Here is a 19,004-nt window from a genome sequence, read left to right as displayed (position 1 = left end):
AATTACTTGTTTACAACATAAAAGGTGGTACACTTGTACAATTACAATTTCATTTAAGCAGCACTATTACATAATCGATTGTACAAACATAATACAATTCCATTCTTAGAGTACATTGATCATTCATTAATTCATTTTAAGTATATATGAAAAGGTTATACAATTACCCTTTTATGGCATAACTAATTGTCCCTCCTTTGACAGAGCAAGTTCGAACACTAATTGCTTTTCGGGTAGCTGTCCAACCTGTGTTCATACATCCTCTTACATCGCCTAATTAATTTCTTAAGTTGCCAAATTAAGTAGGTCACATATAACACCATGATACCCAAAACCACTATCAGGACATGGGAGATAACTCTAAACCAGGGGTGTATCTGCACGTCTGACCCCCAGTTCCATAAGTCCTCCTGCCAGGTAGAATCATTTATCTCATCAATCTCATTTTGTAGCATCTTCGACTGTTGTTCCAGATTGTAGTACACTACAGCAATGACTTCTAGCTGCTGTCTCTCTTTACCCAAGTGTGTGGGCAATGGCTGAATAGTATATTTATATTCCCGGAGGTAATTTGTCAAATCCTCCTTAATACTTTCTGTCACAGTTATTGTTTCTGTCTTTTGTTTATGTATCTGTACCAACTCCATCTTCCCTACGCGGGTTGGTATTTGTGGGTTGAACCAAAATGTACTGTTGCTCACCGGACAAGTCTGTTTATGTCCATACTGGTACTCCTTCGCTGTGGTGGTTAAGCAATATCTCCCCTTTCCCATATAGGCCACATGGGTTAGCCCTGACAATGCTTTCCTAGTCTTCATGGTGCAATTTACAGTGGCATTAAATCCACATTTTGATTCTGCCATTTTATCTATAGGATGAGGACATATGACCACCTGGTTTTCCAGACTACACTCAGACAATGGACAATGTTGTTCCAATTACCTCGTTTCCAATTTCCACAACATTTCCATAACATAGGGTAATATATCATCGTATTTTATGTAATCTTTTCCCCTTATCACCCCTATATTTTCTACTTTGTATAATTGCATCCCTAACTTATCTCTCAGAATTACAGGTATTTCCAACACTACTCCAATACTCATAGATCCTGTATTTACACATTCCTGACCTTTCCATAACTTAAATTTTCTGATTTGGCACCTGGTAATTTTATCATTTGTGTAACTAGCTAAGTCCTCCAACTGGGTGTCATTGATCCAAACTGGCACCTGTCCCGCATCAATTTGCCTCAAATTTTCCTTTGTTTGTTCTAACATTCACGAACTGTATGTATTACAAACACTTTCATTATTTGACATGATATCATTAATAGTATGAGCATGACCTTCTGGTACTCCCATCAGTCCTGTAATTAGTTCAGTTGCTCTGCATGTAATAAATCACATTTTCTTCTATTCCTGGTATCTCTTTGCATACCAAGTGGTTTTTATTTTGGAGTCTGTCATTTGCTGTTGACTTTATATACCTTCATTTGGGACAAGTGTTTCCATCGGCCCTTCCCTTTTACCATTACTTTGTCTCCCACAACAGGCACTTTTGTCTGTTCCTCTTTCATGTCTGTTTCTATAGAATCTCCTGCCTCAGCTCATACAGTTGCCTGCACAGCTCCTTCACAAATCACCCTTCCTCTCATGGGTCCTACTTCCTTACTACCTGCTATGACATACCTTGGCAGTCTCATCACCCTTCCTGTCACCCTATTCATCAAGTCCTTTCCTACTTTAGCTACACCACTCTGTCCCTTTTGATCCTTTTTCAAAATATCCTTTACTAGCTGACTAAGAGTTCTAACCTTCTGGTCCACCTTTTCCAAATCTATAGTATTGACAATTGAGGATCCCGTATTAATCACTAAACTACGTTTACGTCTCTTTCCCTTTATTATTCCTTCATCACCAAATTCTTGTCTTAGCAGTTGTTACAGTAATACCTTATACAACTTTCGGGTCTTCTCAGGGCATCAGCCAGGTAGCTGGATATCTGAGATATTCAATATTACTGGTACCAACTCAAGCTTTATATTATCATATACAATTTTATTAGTTTTTATTATCGCAAGTCCATTTTCTGGTCCTGCAGTTAAGGTAGGGCAAGGGAGACCAGTCACTTGTGGCTGCTGGGTCGTAACCTTACTCGTCGGTGATTCGGATGTGGGGGTAACCGTAGGGTTTGGTGCTTCTTGTCTGTTTAATCTCACAACCTGGAATAGGAACTGTCCTTTTTTATCTTCGAGCTTTAATATCTTGCGCTAGGGGGAGTTCGAGGGTTGTCTGCACTCACTTTTGCTCTATCTCATGTTTTCCCTGTGTTATTACTATTCCCAAATAAGAAACCTTTTCCTTCATTATCTGTGTCATTTTCAGCTTAACTTTCACTCTGACCTTCTGGAGGAAGGTGGAATATCGATGGATTATTATAAAATCCCTGGGGGAGACATGTCCAGATGTGCTGTTGTCCCTTGAACGTAAATGCAAATTTATATTGACACTCTTGTGCCAACTGTATGGACCAGAACCCATTGCTAATATCCAACACCACTGTTTTGTTATTTTCTAAAACTTTGATTGTCCTCTTAAATATCAGATAAATTTCCCTTTGAGTGCTTTAAATAACCACTCATATCAATTAAATTTTGTTTATTGATTCCAATTTCTTATGCCCAGACTTGGTGGTATTTTTTGTACGTTAAAGACAGAAGGAATTTTAAAGACTGAAGAAGGAATTTTCCTCCACACAAGATCAGGGGGCAGGTTGTTCAACCTTGCCCGTCTAAAAGCGAAGTCCAAAGTACGGAAAGTCCTCATCAGAGAACTCCTCTTTGCTGACGATGCTGCTTTAACATCTCACACTGAAGAATGCCTGCAGAGTCTCATCGACAGGTTTGCGTCTGCCTGCAATGAATTTGGCCTAACCATCAGCCTCAAGAAAACGAACATCATGGGGCAGGATGTCAGAAATGCTCCATCCATCAATATTGGCGACCACGCTCTGGAAGTGGTTCAAGAGTTCACCTACCTAGGCTCAACTATCACCAGTAACCTGTCTCTAGATGCAGAAATCAACAAGCGCATGGGTAAGGCTTCCACTGCTATGTTCAGACTGGCCAAGAGAGTGTGGGAAAATGGCGCACTGACACGGAACACAAAAGTCCGAGTGTATCAGGCCTGTGTCCTCAGTACCTTGCTCTACGGCAGCGAGGCCTGGACAACGTATGCCAGCCAAGAGCGACGTCTCAATTCATTCCATCTTCGCTGCCTTCGGAGAATACTTGGCATCAGGTGGCAGGACTATATCTCCAACACAGAAGTCCTTGAAGCGGCCAACATCCCCAGCTTATACACACTACTGAGTCAGCGGCGCTTGAGATGGCTTGGCCATGTGAGCCGCATGGAAGATGGCAGGATCCCCAAAGACACATTGTACAGCGAGCTCGCCACTGGTATCAGACCCACCGGCCGTCCATGTCTCCGTTATAAAGACGTCTGCAAACGCGACATGAAATCGTGTGACATTGATCACAAGTCGTGGGAGTCAGTTGCCAGCATTCGCCAGAGCTGGCGGGCAGCCATAAAGACAGGGCTAAATTGTGGCGAGTCGAAGAGACTTAGTAGTTGGCAGGAAAAAAGACAGAGGCGCAAGGGGAGAGCCAACTGTGCAACAGCCCCAACAAACAAATTTCTCTGCAGCACCTGTGGAAGAGCCTGTCACTCCAGAATTGGCCTTTATAGCCACTCCAGGCGCTGCTTCACAAACCACTGACCACCTCCAGGCGCGTATCCATTGTCTCTCGAGATAAGGAGGCCCAAAAAGAAAAAAAAAGAAAGACAGAAGTGCTTGCAACTATCTCTCCTTCTCAAGCACTTTGTCTCATTGATAAAGATGCTGTGACATTTGATGTCTCCAATTCAGTTCTTAAATTCTCAAAGCTGCTGGATCTCTTGCTGTGGCATCAGTTCTTATGTGGCCTTGGAAACTGCCGTCACCTGCTTAAAAAAACCCACAAAGAATCCATCGTGGCTCTGCCCCTGAGCCCAATGGGTTAATTTGTCCACTTATATCTGTCAATTTAGAAATTTAAAATTTAACAATGTCCAATATGTATACATTTTACTCTCAGCAATGCAAAAAGCTGCAGCAGGGTTAAGTTCTTTGTTTGTCTCCAAGGGGGCGGAGCAAAACATTCTCAGCTTCGTCACTTTACGTAACCTTTTTTCTGATCGAAAAGAACTACTCTCCACTTTAAACGTTTTTCAATCCTTTTGGTATCCATAGGGTTTGAAAACAACAAAATCATTAGTAACATTATCAACTTCAAAGGATAGCATCTCCATCAGGAAAGACAGCATTTTAGATCAAACTGCAATTGTTTTCAAATTTTTAGCATCTTTTGTAAGAAGTTCCTAATGCCAGGATTTTTATAACAAAGATGATTCCAAATTCCAATTCACTGCAATAAATATTTAAAAACCAAAACAGCCAATGTTATATGAACGAGTCTTGTGTCTGGAACTGAAGACTCCTCCAAAACTTGACATAATAAACTTAAAAGTTCATTGTGGCCACAAATGAAATTTCCAGTTTTTCAACTTAACAGGTCAATTAACCTTAATATAAACTTAACTCAGACTTATTAATTTGTAATACTTATTAACTACACACAGAACAGAATAGCACATGCTTTTTAAAAAAAAAGGTTACGGCATTTTTCTTGTTCTTTCTTCAGGTGCCTTTTCAAAGGCCTGTAATAAAACCAAAAGCTAAAGAAGAAGTTATTGAACATTCTTATAACAAAAGATTTAACACCAGCTTCTTAAACAAACTTTAAACAGACAGAATCTTTCCTATGTCTCCTTTGTTTATCCTTCTCTCCCTTAAACCAATATCCAATTCCTGTCATTTGCTACTTAAATACAGTCAGTAAAACATGTCTTTAATTTAAACTCCAAAAAAAAACAAGAACAGATTTGAAACTGGAACTCCAATTAAAGCAGTGTTTTAAACTTCAAATTGGATTTCTGCCAAACATCTTCAGACCTTCAAGGCTGAAGCTTATCTCTTACAAAATTGTTCATTGCCTCTTCACAGTTGCAAAACCAACTTTTAAAATAAAAATAAAACTTTAACTTAAAATATAATTCAATTTTATATCCCATTCCTGGGTGCGCAATCTTAAATTGAAATGAATACATTCAACAATCACTTTTCACACTCATTCAATTCCAAACAACTCAGAAAATTGATTCCTGTAATGGGTTATGAATTCAAAATACCAAATCTCTTTCAAATTCCCTGTCCTGATGTCAAGGAACACACACAGGTTCAACTAATTCACAACCAAAACATGACTCAAGGTTCCACAAAATATACACCTGTAAAAATAGAAAAAGTAACAGACTCATTCTTTCATCATTAAGGCCAGACAACAAAGAGTTAATGACAGTCAGTTCTACAGAACACAAGTTGTACAGAACACAAGCTGTATATCCCAGGGACATTCAATTCATTTGTGGAAGCTTCCAACATTCACACATTCAAATCAAAGACACAGTAACTTGTTTTTGCTCGAAAACATAGTCTTTTATGTCACTCTGCCATAAACTTTGTCATGGAGCCCTCTGCCCTTCAGCAGCCAAGGACCATTGGCTCCATTCTTTATCCTTACCCAAACTCTATTTATATCTTCCAGGGATCACTGTCCCATGGAGGTACCATTTTTTTTGTCCAATTTCAGTGTATGTTTTAGCCAAATTAAACTGTTGCTCTACATATTCTTTTAACTGCTGAAGTATTTCATCTTCGGGGCTCGCCCACCTTTGACGGTAGTTGGTAACTGTCGGTTGTCTTCATCGGTCATTTTATCAATGCCGTAGGGTTGGCATAACCGGGTATTTCTACAGATAAACTCAAGCCGATGGAGCTTCCATCGAAGCCCGTGGGCCGGTATTACGCTGAATACCGCCGAATCAGGCGCCTAAATGTGGGGTTTCCGTCTTCCGTATTCCCCCCGAATGGACTCGAGTTACTGAACAAAAAGGTTCGGGATCGCGTGGTGGAGTACCGAGCTTAGACAACGGCCAAGGACTTTGAAAACAAAGAGGAGTCCTTACCTCTGGGGCCCGATAAAGGTCCGATGTCCAGTGCTTTGGTCTCTATCCTCCAGCGATCCTGCCGACTACGCCAAATTGTTGGATTTCAGTTTTTTATGATCTCATGGGTTACACGAAAAGAGACGAAGTCCGACTGTAGCTTTAAGAAACTTTATTGCAGTACTTAATTGTTACATCTTCAGAAAACTTAACAATGAACTAACCTAAAACTAAAAGCAACACACACACTAAACTAACCCCCGAACTAACCCCCCCTGAACTGAACTAACGCTTCGTGCCAAATCAAACCTTATTATAGTTATTCATACAAATCAGTAACACCTACTCTTTGTTCCCAATTGGTCTACAAACTTCTGCAGTTTCTTGGTGTCAGGGCCTGATTGGGGTACTGCCTTGTCAATTTGTTTTTAACTTCTTACTCCAGTCTCCCATCCCCTTATCTCCTTGTGAACCGTTAGGCTGACTGTTATACATAGGGTTATTATTAAGCAGTCTGCAGCTGTCCTGTTAGTTTCTGCTGATAAGCTGCCTCTGCAGCCCTGAAGTTATGAAGTCATTTCTGATAAGCTGTCTGTGCAGCTCCAAGATTATTTTGTTAGTAATACATGATTGATGAATTATTTCATCTTAAATGTTTCCATATTATTTTGTTCTCAAAAATTCTGTTGTCACACCAGGAAACGACAGACCAGTGAGTCTCACGTCAGTGGTAGGGAAACTATTGGAGAAAATTCTGAAGGAGAGAATCTATCACCACTTGGAGAGGCAAAGTTTGATTAGGAATAGTCAGCATGGCTTTGTCAGAGGGAGGTCATGCCTAACAAATTTGACTGAATTTTTTGAGCATGTGACCAGGTGTGTAGATGAGGGGAGTGCAGTAGATGTAGTTTACATGGATTTCAGCAAAGCCTTTGACAAGGTCCCACATGGGAGACTTATCAAGAAAGCGAATGCACATGGGATACAGGGTAACTTGATAAGGTGGATTCAAAATTGGCTTAGCTGTAGGAGACAGAGTGATGACAGATGGCTGTTTTAGTGACTGGAAGCCAGTGTCCAGTGGCGTACCACAGGGATCTGTGCTGGGTCCCCTATTGTTTGTCATTTATATAAACGACATAGATGACTATGTGGGGGGTAGGATCAGTAAGTTCGCGGATGACACAAAGATTGGCCGAGTGGTTAACAGTGAAGTGGAGTGTCTTAGGTTACAGGAAGATGTCGATGGGATGGTCAAATGGGCAGAAAAATGGCAGATGGAATTTAACGCTGAAAAGTGTGAGGTGATGCACTTTGGAAGGAGTAATGTGACATGGAAGTATTCGATGAATAGCCTGACACTGGGATGTTCCGAGGAACAAAGGGACCTTGGCGTGTTTGTCCATAGATCTCTGAAGGCAGAAGGGCAGGTTAATAGGGTGGTGAAAAAGACATATGGGACACTTGCCTTTATTAATCGAGGCATAGATTACAAAAGTAGGGAGGTCATGTTGGAGTTGTATAGAACTTTGGTAAAGCCACAGCTGGAGTACTGTGTCGAATTCTGGTCACCACATTATAGGAAGGATGTGATTGCATTGGAGGGGGTGCAGAGGCGATTCACCAGGATGTTGCCTGGGATGGAACGTTTAAGCCGTGAAAAGAGGTTGGATAGGCTTGGGTTGTTCTCACTGGAGCAGAGAAGAATGAGGGGTGACCTGATCGAGGTGTACAAGATTGAGGGGCATGGACAAGGTGGATAGGGAACAGCTGTTCCCCTTAGTTGCAGGGTCAGTTACGAGGGGTCACAAGTTTAAGGTGAGGGCGGGAGGTTCAAGGGGGATTTGAGGAAGAACTTTTTTACCCAGAGGGTGGTGACGGTCTGGAATGCCCTGCCTGGGAGGGTGGTAGAGGCAGGTTGCCTCACATCCTTTTAAAAAGTACCTGGATGAACACTTGGCACGTCATAAGATTCAAGGCTATGGGCCAAGTGCTGGCAAATGGGAGTAGGTAGACAAGTCAGGTGTTTTAATGTATCGGTGCAGACTCGATGGGCCGAAGGGCCTCTTCTGCGCTGTATTATTCTGTGATTCTGTGAGGGAGTGGCTGAGGGGAGGTGGCAGCAAGACAGGGAGGGTGTGGCTATGGTGAGGCAACGATGACGCAGGGAGGGAATGGCCTGGGGGAGCGAGCGGCAAGCAGATTTGTGCGGGAGGGAGTAGGAAAAGGAAGCGTGATTGTGAGAGGGAGCGAGAGACTGGGGGTGCGATGGAGGTGGCGATCGCAGTCACTGAGGGGGTTTGTGTTTCATGTCTTTTTTTGTGATAAATTGAGCAGCACCATCTTTATTCCTGGCAGCTGACTGAGATGTCGCAGACGGTGACTTTTCAGTGGAAGAGGCTGCATTTGCACATGTGCCAGTACTGCGCCACCTAGTGGCTGTGTTTTCAGCAAACGCAGCTTGAAACAAAGTGTCTTTGGATAGTTTGAATTAACTCTTTCCATCGTTTCTGAGATGTCGCGGCTTGTACAGAACTTTAGCTAACATCATGCTCTGTGGTTGTTAAATAGAGAAAACAATTTTAACCATCATACTTAAGGATATAACAACTAAGTTCAAACATTCCGATGATAAAATCACCTCACTCCTGCATACCGAGGTCCTGTTTGTCCTCTGAGGTGAAATTAGAATATTCCACAGCCCATCCTCCCTGTCAAGAGATCCTCTGTAGCTTTAATACTCTTCATTTATTCCCCAATTACCTCCCCCACGACTTCCCTGCAACTTCCTTCAAAAGACAGAACAGACTCAAGGAGCTGAATAGCCTCTTCCTGTTCCTGTGTAACAGTCTCTTGGGGCTGTATGGCCTCCTCCTGTTCCAGTACTTACTCTGATTGGACAGACGTAGTGTGAGGCAGTGAATCTCTCTCTGGTTAACCTTGTCCTTGTCATGTGTCTCCTCCCCACTCTCCCCTCCCCAGGAACAGCTGAAGACTCTTGCCAGTGAGATGGTGAAGGACTCCCCAGAGTTTCACTGCCTGCAGTCCCAGGTCTCTGTGCTTTGCAATGAGAGCCTGTAGCTCAAGGCTCAGATGGACGATGGCCACAATCTGCTCTTCACCACCCGAACCACAGTCGAGTGAAGGACATCACTGAAACAACATGAGATCTAGAGATGGGACTGATGGTGTTTGAAGGAACAACCTCATTGCTGGGAGAATACAGTTTTGAATTTTCATTGGTTAATTAATGTGATCAGAATTGTCCAGTCTTTGGAGATTTCCAAATCAATCTCCGAAATAAATATATATCACAACACGGACTGAACTCGATGTCGTAATCTGTTTGTTCAATTTTTTAAAAAATAACAGTTTGAAAAATGTTGCAACCTCAATATCCCCGGGGAGATCCCACAGGGTATAAATTACAGGCTCTGGCAATGTATTGCCTCAGTTTACTACAGAGAGATTGTCTGCAGCACGAAGGGACACAACACTTCACATAGAAAATGTATCTTCCAATTGACAGTATCTTGAAAATATATTACCCATTTCTTGCTGTCGTTGGTGTTGTTGGTAAGTGACTATAACCATTGAAGTTGTGTAATTCTGTGTGTGAGCTGGTCTCTGGTTTTACTCTGTGACTGATAATGTTAAATGCTGATCTAGTGGTCACCGTTATACAGACACCCGATCAGTGATATCAGTTTCATACGTCAAATATCCTGAATTATCTCTGCAGTTTTATTCCATTGTCTCAGCTGATAATAAACCTCTGTTTGTAACTGACAGGCTCTCTGAATTATCAAGTTATTGCATTTAGTAGAATATTGTCTAATCCTGAATTAGACCTCAGTGAAGGCAACTTTGAGTGAAGGTATTAGTGCGAGTTTCAGTCAGTGCAAAATTAAAATGTGTGGGTCACTAACCGGAGTGGAACACCTGATCCCAGTGACCGTGTATTACTGGGAGTATCTGTCACTGTGGAATTGTACTGAGCACAATTGTACAACTTGGTTCTACTTTGAAATCGTAGTTTCAGGTATCTGATCTCTCCATTCCATGAAGCTACCTCTGTTTTAACAATGTAATTGATTGCAAAGTGGCTTTTGCTGATGTTTGGTAATAAGTGTATAAAGTGAAATGTATTGATATTGCTCTGTCTCCGATTGAACTGCTCCAACAGAAGCAGATGTTAACTACTTACTGACAGTGAAACAGCAGGGCAGCACTGTTATAGTATTCTAATCCTCTGGATAATGACATTTCTTTCTGAGTATAGTTACTGTAAACACTTTAGGTATTTTAGTGATGATTAATCTCCTTCCCCCAACTTGGTCCTGAGAATCTGTGGGTCATGAGTGGTGAATTTTATTATCTGCCTATTACACAGGATGAATATTGGGCTGTGTTTATTGAATCATCCACTTCTGTAACTGATTATGGTGTGACGGATCAGTTCTTAAATATCATTCAAAGTCTCGACACATGAAACCTGTACCAATCCCCACTCTTAACTCAGTGAGGTGTCTTCCTGTGAGGAGAGACACCTATAACTGAGGAACAGACATATCGAGTTTTCAGAATAGAGATCAGACAGAGATCTGTAAATAATATTAATAAACTGTTAATGATATAAATTATACACTTCTCTCAGTTCTGGTATCATTCTGGTTAAAATAATTGCACCTTCTCCAGTGCATTAATATCCGTTTTGTAATATGGAGACCAGAACTGTACACAGCACACTTAGTGTTGTATAACCAAGGTTCTATATTAGTTTAATATCAGCTCTTTGCTTTTTCAATTCCATTCCTCTAGAAATGAACTCCAGTGCTTTGTTGGTATTTTTATAGCCCTGTTAACCTGTGTTGCTACTTTAAATGATTTGTAAATCTGTCCCCCTGAACCCTTTTTTCCCCTTGACACCATTCAGATGCTTATTTTCCAAGCAAAGCCTTATTCTTCTGACCAATATTCAGCACCTCACTTCTCTTGACTGAAATTCATGTTTTCATTTAAATGTCCGTTGCACAGTTTATGAATGATTATTAATAATGTCTTCAGCTATTTTGAAGCTTTCTTTCTCAGTATTAACTGTACTCACAACTCGGATTCCTCTGCAAATTTTGACATCGTGCTTCTGTTTCCCGAGTCCATATTGTTTATGTAAATGGTGAACGACAATGTTCCCAGCGTTGATCCTTGTGGAACACCACTTCCCAACTTCCGCTAATCTGAAGAAATACCTTTTGCGCCTACTCCGTTTTCTGTTTCTGTAGCCAACTCACTGTCCATTCTGCTGCTTGTCCCCTAACTCCACTTTTTTTCTTATTCATTCATGGCATGTGGGCATATCTGGCAAGGCCAGCATTTGTTGCCCATCTCTAATTGTCCTTGAAGGTGGTGGTGAGCTGCCTTCTTGAACCACTGCAGTCCATGTTAGATAGGGACGCAGTTTGGCACGCAATTATTCCTAGCTTGTAGCTCTACCAGGTTGACACCATTTTGAGGTATGCCTGGTGCTGCTCCTGGCATGCCTTCCTGCACTCTTCATTGAACCAGGATTTGTCTCCCAGCTTGATGGTAATGGTAGAGTGGGGAATATGCCTGGCAAGGAGGTTACCGAATGTGGTTGAGTACAATTCTGCTGCTGCTGATGGCCCACAGCACCTCATGGATGCCCAGTTTTGCATTGCTAGATTTGGCTGAAATCTATCCTATTTAGCATGGTGGGAGTGCCACACAACACTAAGGAGGGTATCCTCAATGTGACGGCGGGTCTTTGTCTCCACAAAGACAGTGCGGTGGTCACTCCTACCAGTACTGTCATGGACAGATGCAACTGTGGCAGGCAGATTGAGCACGATATTAAGTGTGTTTTTCACTTGCGTTGGTTCCCTCACAGCCTGCCACAGACCCAGTCAAGCAGCTATGTCCTTTCAGACTTGGCCAGCTCCGTCAGTCATGGTGCTACCGAGCCATTCTTGGTAATGGACATTGAAGTCCCCCACCCAGAGTACATTTTGTGCTCTTGCCACCCTTCCTCCAAGTGGTGTTCAACATGGAGTACTGACTCAGCTGAGGAGGGCAGTAGGTGGGTATCAGGAGGTTTCCTTGTCCATGTTTGACCTGATGCCATGATACTTCATGGGGTCCGCAGTTGATGTTGATGACTCCCAGGGTGACTCCCTCCCGACTGTATCCCACTGTGCCGCCACCTCTGCTGGTCTCTCCTGCCAGTGGAACAGGACATACCCGGGCATTGTGATGGCAGTGTCTGGGACATTGGTCCCAGACACTTACTCTGAGATTAGTCGTGAGTCTGCTGTGTGGACCCTTATCAATGACCTTTAGAAAATCAATGTATATGACATCTGTATTAGTCTTATCCACTCTTTCTGAAATTCAAAGAATTGAATAAGGTTGATCAAGTATGACCTTCCTTTTGGAATATGTGCTGACTACTATTTATTATATTATGTGTTTCTAGATGTTTTTCTGTTACATCTTTGAATAAGGATTCCATTATTTTTCCTATCACTGACATTATGCTAACTGGTCTGTAGTTTTTTGGAATTGTTCTATGTTCTGATGATGATTAATGAATAGGTATTCATGCATCTGCTATCTTTACCTCTTTTTTTCTTTTTTTGTATTTTGTGCTGCAGAATTCCATTTACATTTCTCTCCCTGTCAATCAGCCCCTCTCTGCTCCAAAGTCCAGTAAACCCGAGCTCTCCTTAAACTCACAGTGGATGGGATCTTGCCTGACAGACACCATGAGGCCGTTTCCCGGCCAGTTTCCCTCCACCATCTCCAGCTGGGACATTCCGAGAGCCCCATTTGGAATTGATTCATTTTGTTTAATTCACTCACCTTTCCCACTGGAATTCCTCTCTTCCTCACCGGCTCTAGTCTGGGAATGAAAACCCTCACAGGTTCCTGATCGTGATCCATGTGCTTGGACCCTGTTGTAAAGTATAGGTGTGTGGACCTTGGGTGTAAACACTGGGATATTCCACACTCTAATGTTGTCACTATGGGAGCAGTGTGGGTCCTAGCTATGCTGCCTTTTGTGAAGGATACGTGAACCATTCTTTGTTCCAATTCTACTCAGCTCCCCTCCTTCACAAATTTTTCTGATACTTTGATAACTGTGCTGGTGTCATTTCCTTATTTTGCCTTGAATAGGAAAATTTCATCAACCTTGTTTCTAATTTCCAGCCCTCCCTCGTCTTCACATGGTCCGTCTCTGACACTTCCCTTCCTTTGCCCGACTTCTCTATCTCCATTTCAGGGGATTGGCTGTCCACCAATATCTACTATAATCCCACCGACTCCCACAGCTACCTTGGTTATATTTCCACCCACCTGGCCTCCTGTAAAGACTCTGTTCCATTCTCCCAGTTTCTCCTCCTTCGTTCCATCTGTTCTGACAATGATACCTTCCACACCAGTGCTTCTGAAATGTCTTCATTATTCCTCAGCTGAGGATTCCCCTCCACTGTGGTTAACAGGGCCCTCGACCATGTCCATCCTATTTCCCATGTTACTGCCTTCACCCCTTCCCTCCCTGCCAGAACCATGATAAGGTTCCCCTTGTCCTCACCTTCCACCCCACCAGCCTCCACGTTCAACACATCATCCTCCAACATTTCTGCCACATCCAGCTAAGTCCAACACCAAACATATATTCTGATCCCCTCCCTTCCCCCGCACTCATTGTGACACCCTGATCCACTCCTCAATCACCCTCAACATCAGCTCCTTTTCCCCAGGAAGCTCCCCGTGCAAGCACAGGAGATGTAAACACCTGCTCTTTTACCTTCTCCCTTCCCACTGTCCAAGGTCCCAAATACTCCTTCCAGGTGAAACAGTGATTTACTTGGATTTCTTTCAATTTATTTACAGTATTCGCTGCTCACGAATCTCCTGATGGAAGATGGAATCTCCTGGACATTGGGAGAGGAGCAAACACAGATTGAGTGATTACTTTGCTGAACTCCTCCGTTCAGTCTGCAAGTGTAACCCTGAGCTTCTGGTCACTTGCCATTTTAATTCTACATCCCACTCCCACTCTGACCTCTCTATCTCCGACCTCCTACACTCTTCCACTGAAGTTTAACGAGGAGCAGTATTGTATTTTTTTAATTCACCATTTTATTGCCTCTCAGACTCAATACTGAGATTAAAAACTTCAGATTGTAACCACTACTCCCACTTTCTGGGACAGCCTGTGCTGGTAATGGAGGATGGCGACACCAGAGTCACTGGGAGTGGAGGGGGTGTGGGCTGGTGCTTGGGGTGGGGATCCCCCTATTGATACACAGCTGGCAGGCTGGTCCACACCCCTGGGGCCTACCCACCATTCTCCATCACTTTTCCAGGCCACGGGAACCTTCTCCTCTTTGCCAGATTTTCCATGCTCCCCTCTCCCTCTGTTATTCTGCTGTAACCATTTACACCTCCTCTGGACCCATCCTCTGTTTCTTTAATTATCCTATTTTCCTTGCACCATCATCCCTTTTCTCATTGAATCACTCCTGCCCTCCACCCGATCACAGACCTTCCCTTTTGTTCTTTCCTTCCCCTCTACCCCACTTTTCACTGACTACATGATTGCTTTAAAACTGTTAATCTCTGATATCTTCCAGTTCTGATGAAAGTCTATCATCCTGAAACATTACCTCTGTTTCTCTCTCCACAGATGCTGCCTGACCTGCTGAGTGTTTTCAACATTCTCCTATTTTTATCAGATTTACAGCAGTTTCAGTATTTTGTTTTTACTCCAATGTTTTGGCCTGGTTATTAACAGGGGTGAGTGACATAGGTGGGGAGCGGAGTTTCAGAGTTTTAACTCCACAGACTGCCTCTTTTATCCTTGACAGGTTCCCCGCCCTGAAGTCAGCCTGATTGACAGGCTTGGCTTTCAGTTGGGCCGGGCAGTCTCTGGAGCAGGCCTCAGGACCAGGGCGGTCCAAATGCTGACCCCAGTGTTTTGGGGAAATGCCTGATATCGGGGGGTGTCCAGTCAGTATCTCCAGAGGGGTTGAGAGTGGTGACATCTCCAATCACTGGTCTGTCGATCCTCAACCCCGGGGAGGCGTCTCCTATTCTGGAGAGTGGTCGCAATCTGGTTAGTGAAGCAGGCGGGCGTAGTGTCTGATGCAAGACACGATGGGGGAATGATCCTCATTCCCGACTCCATTAAACCCGGAAGTAGGCGCGCTGGAGGTTGCTTGCGGTCGGAATTGAGATTTTAAAATTTTAACCTCTGAACCACCCCCAATTCCCCCCTGTTTTTGGTGCTAAAATCCTGCCCTTACTGTCTGGGTCAGACACGGAGAATGTTTGATCAGTAATTTCCAGACTCTTTTCCCTTCTCTCTCTTACAGTTAATTTACTGGCGATTGTGATCCTGTCCCGGGGAAAGTGCGGCCTCTCCACCTGCACCACTCGCTACCTGGTGGCCATGGCAATGGCGGATCTACTGGTCATCATCACTGAGGTCATACTGTGGCAAATCAGTTATTATTATTTCCCAGGATCTTTCTTGGACATCACCCCTGTGTGTAGTGTTAACGCTGTCCTACTCTTTGCAGCCATAGACTGTTCTGTCTGGTTCACCATCACTTTCACCTTTGATCGATTTGTGGCCATTTGTTGCCAGAAGCTGAAAACAAAATATTGCACCGAGAAAACTGCGGCTGTGGTTCTGGCAACAACCTGCATTCTGCTCTGTTCAAAAAATGTCACTTTCTACTTTACATATGAACCTGGAAAGATAATTGACAATGTACCGTGGTTCTGTGTTGTCAAGCAAAGCTATTTTTCAGAGCCCGAATGGGTGGGATTTGACTGGTTTGATAAGGTTTTAACCCCATTGATCCCATTCGCTTTAATCCTGTTGTTCAACGCTCTGACAGTCAGATACATTTTAGTGGCCAGTCGAGTCCGTAAGGAACTGAGGGGTCAGAGCAAGGGAGAGAATCACAGTGACCCAGAGATGGAGAGCAGAAGGAAGTCTGTGATTTTACTCTTCACCATATCCGGCAACTTCACACTTCTGTGGTTGGTAAATGTTATCGAATTCTTATATTATCACATTACAGGAACAGAACACATGGATTACACCGATTCGGAATCTATATTTCAACAAGTCGGATGGATGCTGCTGACTTTAAGTTGCTGCACAAACACATTTATTTACGGGGCGACTCAGTCCAAGTTCAGAGAGCAGGTCAAGAGTGCGGTGAAATATCCAGTTACATCAATTATTCAATTAATGAATGAACAAAACAACTGAGAACAGCCCAGAGGCAGGTCCCAGTGTTTCCAGTCCATGAATGGCATATTTTATCCCCAGACTTCCATCAACAGAATGACAGCAGGAATCGCTGGGATGTGAAAATACCCCCAGCATTGGGAGTGGAGGCTGTGTGAGGAGTCGAACGTGAGGCGGCACAGTGGTTAGCACCGCAGCCTCACAGCTCCAGCGACCCGGGTTCAATTCTGGGTACTGCCTGTGTGGAGTTTGCAAATTCTCCCTGTGTCTGCGTGGGTTTCCTCCGAGTGCTCCGGTTTCCTCCCACATGCCAAAGACTTGCTGGTTGATTAATGGGGTTGAAGGCTGACAAATCCCCAGGGCCTGATAATCTACATCCCAGAGTAGTAAAGGAAGTGGCCCTGGAAATAGTGAATCAATTGGTGGTCATCTTCCAAAATTCTACAAACTCTGGAGCAGTTCCTACAGACTGGAGTGTGGCAAATGTAAGCCTACTATTTAAAAGAGGAGGGAGAGAAAACACGGGGAATTACAGACCAGTTAGTCTTACATCAGCAGTGGGGAAAATGCGAGAGTCTATTATAAAAGATGTGATAGCAGAACACCTGGAAAGCATAAACAGGATTGGACAAAGTCAGCATGGTTTAACGAAGGGGAAATCATGCTTCACAAATCTACTGGAGTTTTTGAGGATGTAACCAGTAAAATAGATAAGGGAGAACCAGTGGATGTGGTGTATTTGGATTTTCAGAAGGTTTTTGATAAGGTCCCACATAAGCTGATAGGTAAATTGGCCATTATAAATTGCCCCTAGTATTGGTAGGTGGTAGGGAAATATAGGGACAGGTGGGGATGTGGTAGGAATATGGAATTAGTGTAGGATTAGTATAAATGGGTGGTTGATGGTCGGCACAGACTCGGTGGGCCGAAGGGCCTGTTTCAGTGCTGTATCTCTAAACTAAATTAAACTAAACTAAACACTGACGCGGCAGGCCCGTGGGGGTGGGGAATGGGGTGACGGGGGTGGGGTGGGTCACACATGGCGAAGAGCAGCAGGGCAGCCGGCAAGAGGCGACTGTCAACTGGACAACCCAAAGTACACTGGCAGGAAGGGGCCAGTGGTGTGGCTTACACACAGCAAACAGCATTGAGGCTGCATGTAAGAGGTGACCTTGAGAGGAGATGACAGAAAGGGGGCTGGAGGAGAGTCAGAGTGCCCCCTGCAGGACAGGTACGGAAACTGCAGCAGAAGTCTGTCCTCCACCTCCACTGGTTCGATTCTCAGCTCCTCACATCTGCTCAGAAAACAAATTTATTCTTACAAAAGCAAAATGTTACAGATGGCTTGAAGGACTGGAGAAGGCTACAGAACTAGGGAGGGATGTAGGGCTGGAAGAGGTAATGAGTGAATTTTAGAATTCACTGCCTGGAATTTATGTCCTACAGGCAACAGCCCCAGGAATCAACAGACCAGTATTAATGGCAACAAATGTGATTTTTCAGGAAGTGAGCTGCCTGACCGAATAATAGAGCTGTTTATTGCATCAATACCCATTGAAATATTTTATAAAGACCTCTTGTGGAAAAAGAAATATCACAGCATTCATGCACTGCTAGAAGATGGCAGGAAATATGGAGCCATTGTAGCTGGACAACAGCACCTGCAAGCATTCGGTGAAGCTAACAGTATTGGGACCATGACCAGGTCGAAAAGAGCAAGCAAGCTGTGTGGTAAGTGTACTTGGTCCCACTCACAGCAAAGTTGTCCTGCATTTCAAGACCTGTGCAAGGCATACAGTGCAAAAGGACACTGGCCTGCCTATGCAATAAATCTGTCTCCAAAGACGCTGCCAGAATTCACAGTAGACCACAGACAAACAGAGGGCAGGTGCAGAAACAGGGCAACAGCAGCAAGGAGAGCTCCAAAGACCGACAAAAATGCAAGCTGATACATTAAGTCCACAGTGCAACAGACCTGAGACAAGACATAGAATGGAACAATTTTCAGCCCGAGGGCAAACAGGGATTTCGCTTTGTGAACCTGATACATAACGTTGATGAAGTCAAACAACTGGAACTTTTTGCCGTTATTAACACCATGTGCCCAAAGAAAGCTGGCAAACACACTGTTACGACTGAGATGGGAGCAACACACTGTCAATTCAGTCCCGTCACTCCACATGTCGCAGCATATTGAAATTTTCCCACCCAACCAGAAAACAGCCAAATTAAACACTATTGTAACCCCTGGAATAAAATAGATCAAACCAGCTATCCTTCGACAACAAAGAGTTAACTATTTATGAAACTAAATTTTAAACACTATTAAGATTAACCTATGTCTAAAGACCTTATAACTTCTTATTTTAACCTAACTTCCCCTATTCACACACATACACTCAAAAATCTACAGTTAACCGGTTTTAAAAAGGAACAATTTTTTCAAAAAGAGCTGTTTCTTAAGAATAAATTAATAACTGGGTTATCAGTCTTTGTGGGTTAGATTCCTGATGGGTAAGGTATCTTACTGTAAAAATAATCGGGTGCCAGTTGAAGTCTCCATGCAGATTTGATGAAATAGTCCTTCAATAGATAGGCATTCAAAA

At 43.3% G+C, this 19,004-nt stretch overlaps 1 protein-coding gene across 1 annotated transcript; it reads left to right on the top strand.

Annotated features, from left to right (window-relative positions):
* The first annotated feature begins 9,584 nt into the window (after nt 1-9,584).
* Nucleotides 9,585-17,443, top strand: LOC137346246 (probable G-protein coupled receptor 139). The gene is made up of 2 exons (XM_068009695.1): nt 9,585-9,686; nt 15,509-17,443. Exons 1-2 carry the CDS (start codon nt 9,620-9,622, stop codon nt 16,417-16,419), a joined length of 978 nt encoding a protein of 325 aa, XP_067865796.1. The 5' UTR covers nt 9,585-9,619; the 3' UTR covers nt 16,420-17,443.
* Nucleotides 17,444-19,004: the final 1,561 nt, after the last annotated feature.

This window comes from Heterodontus francisci, chromosome 29 (assembly GCF_036365525.1).
Source record: "Heterodontus francisci isolate sHetFra1 chromosome 29, sHetFra1.hap1, whole genome shotgun sequence".
Lineage (NCBI taxonomy): Eukaryota > Metazoa > Chordata > Chondrichthyes > Heterodontiformes > Heterodontidae > Heterodontus > Heterodontus francisci.
The sequence above is the reverse complement of the archived record's forward strand: the minus strand, read 5'-3'. Positions and strand labels throughout refer to the sequence as shown.

Bases quoted from the DNA above. Each gene is read 5' to 3' on its own strand.
- LOC137346246 (XM_068009695.1), top strand. From the start codon at position 9,620: ATGTATCTTCCAATTGACAGTATCTTGAAAATATATTACCCATTTCTT. The intron at 9,687-15,508 runs GTAAGTGACTAT...TCTCTCTTACAG, and splicing joins TGCTGTCGTTGGTGTTGTTG to TTAATTTACTGGCGATTGTG.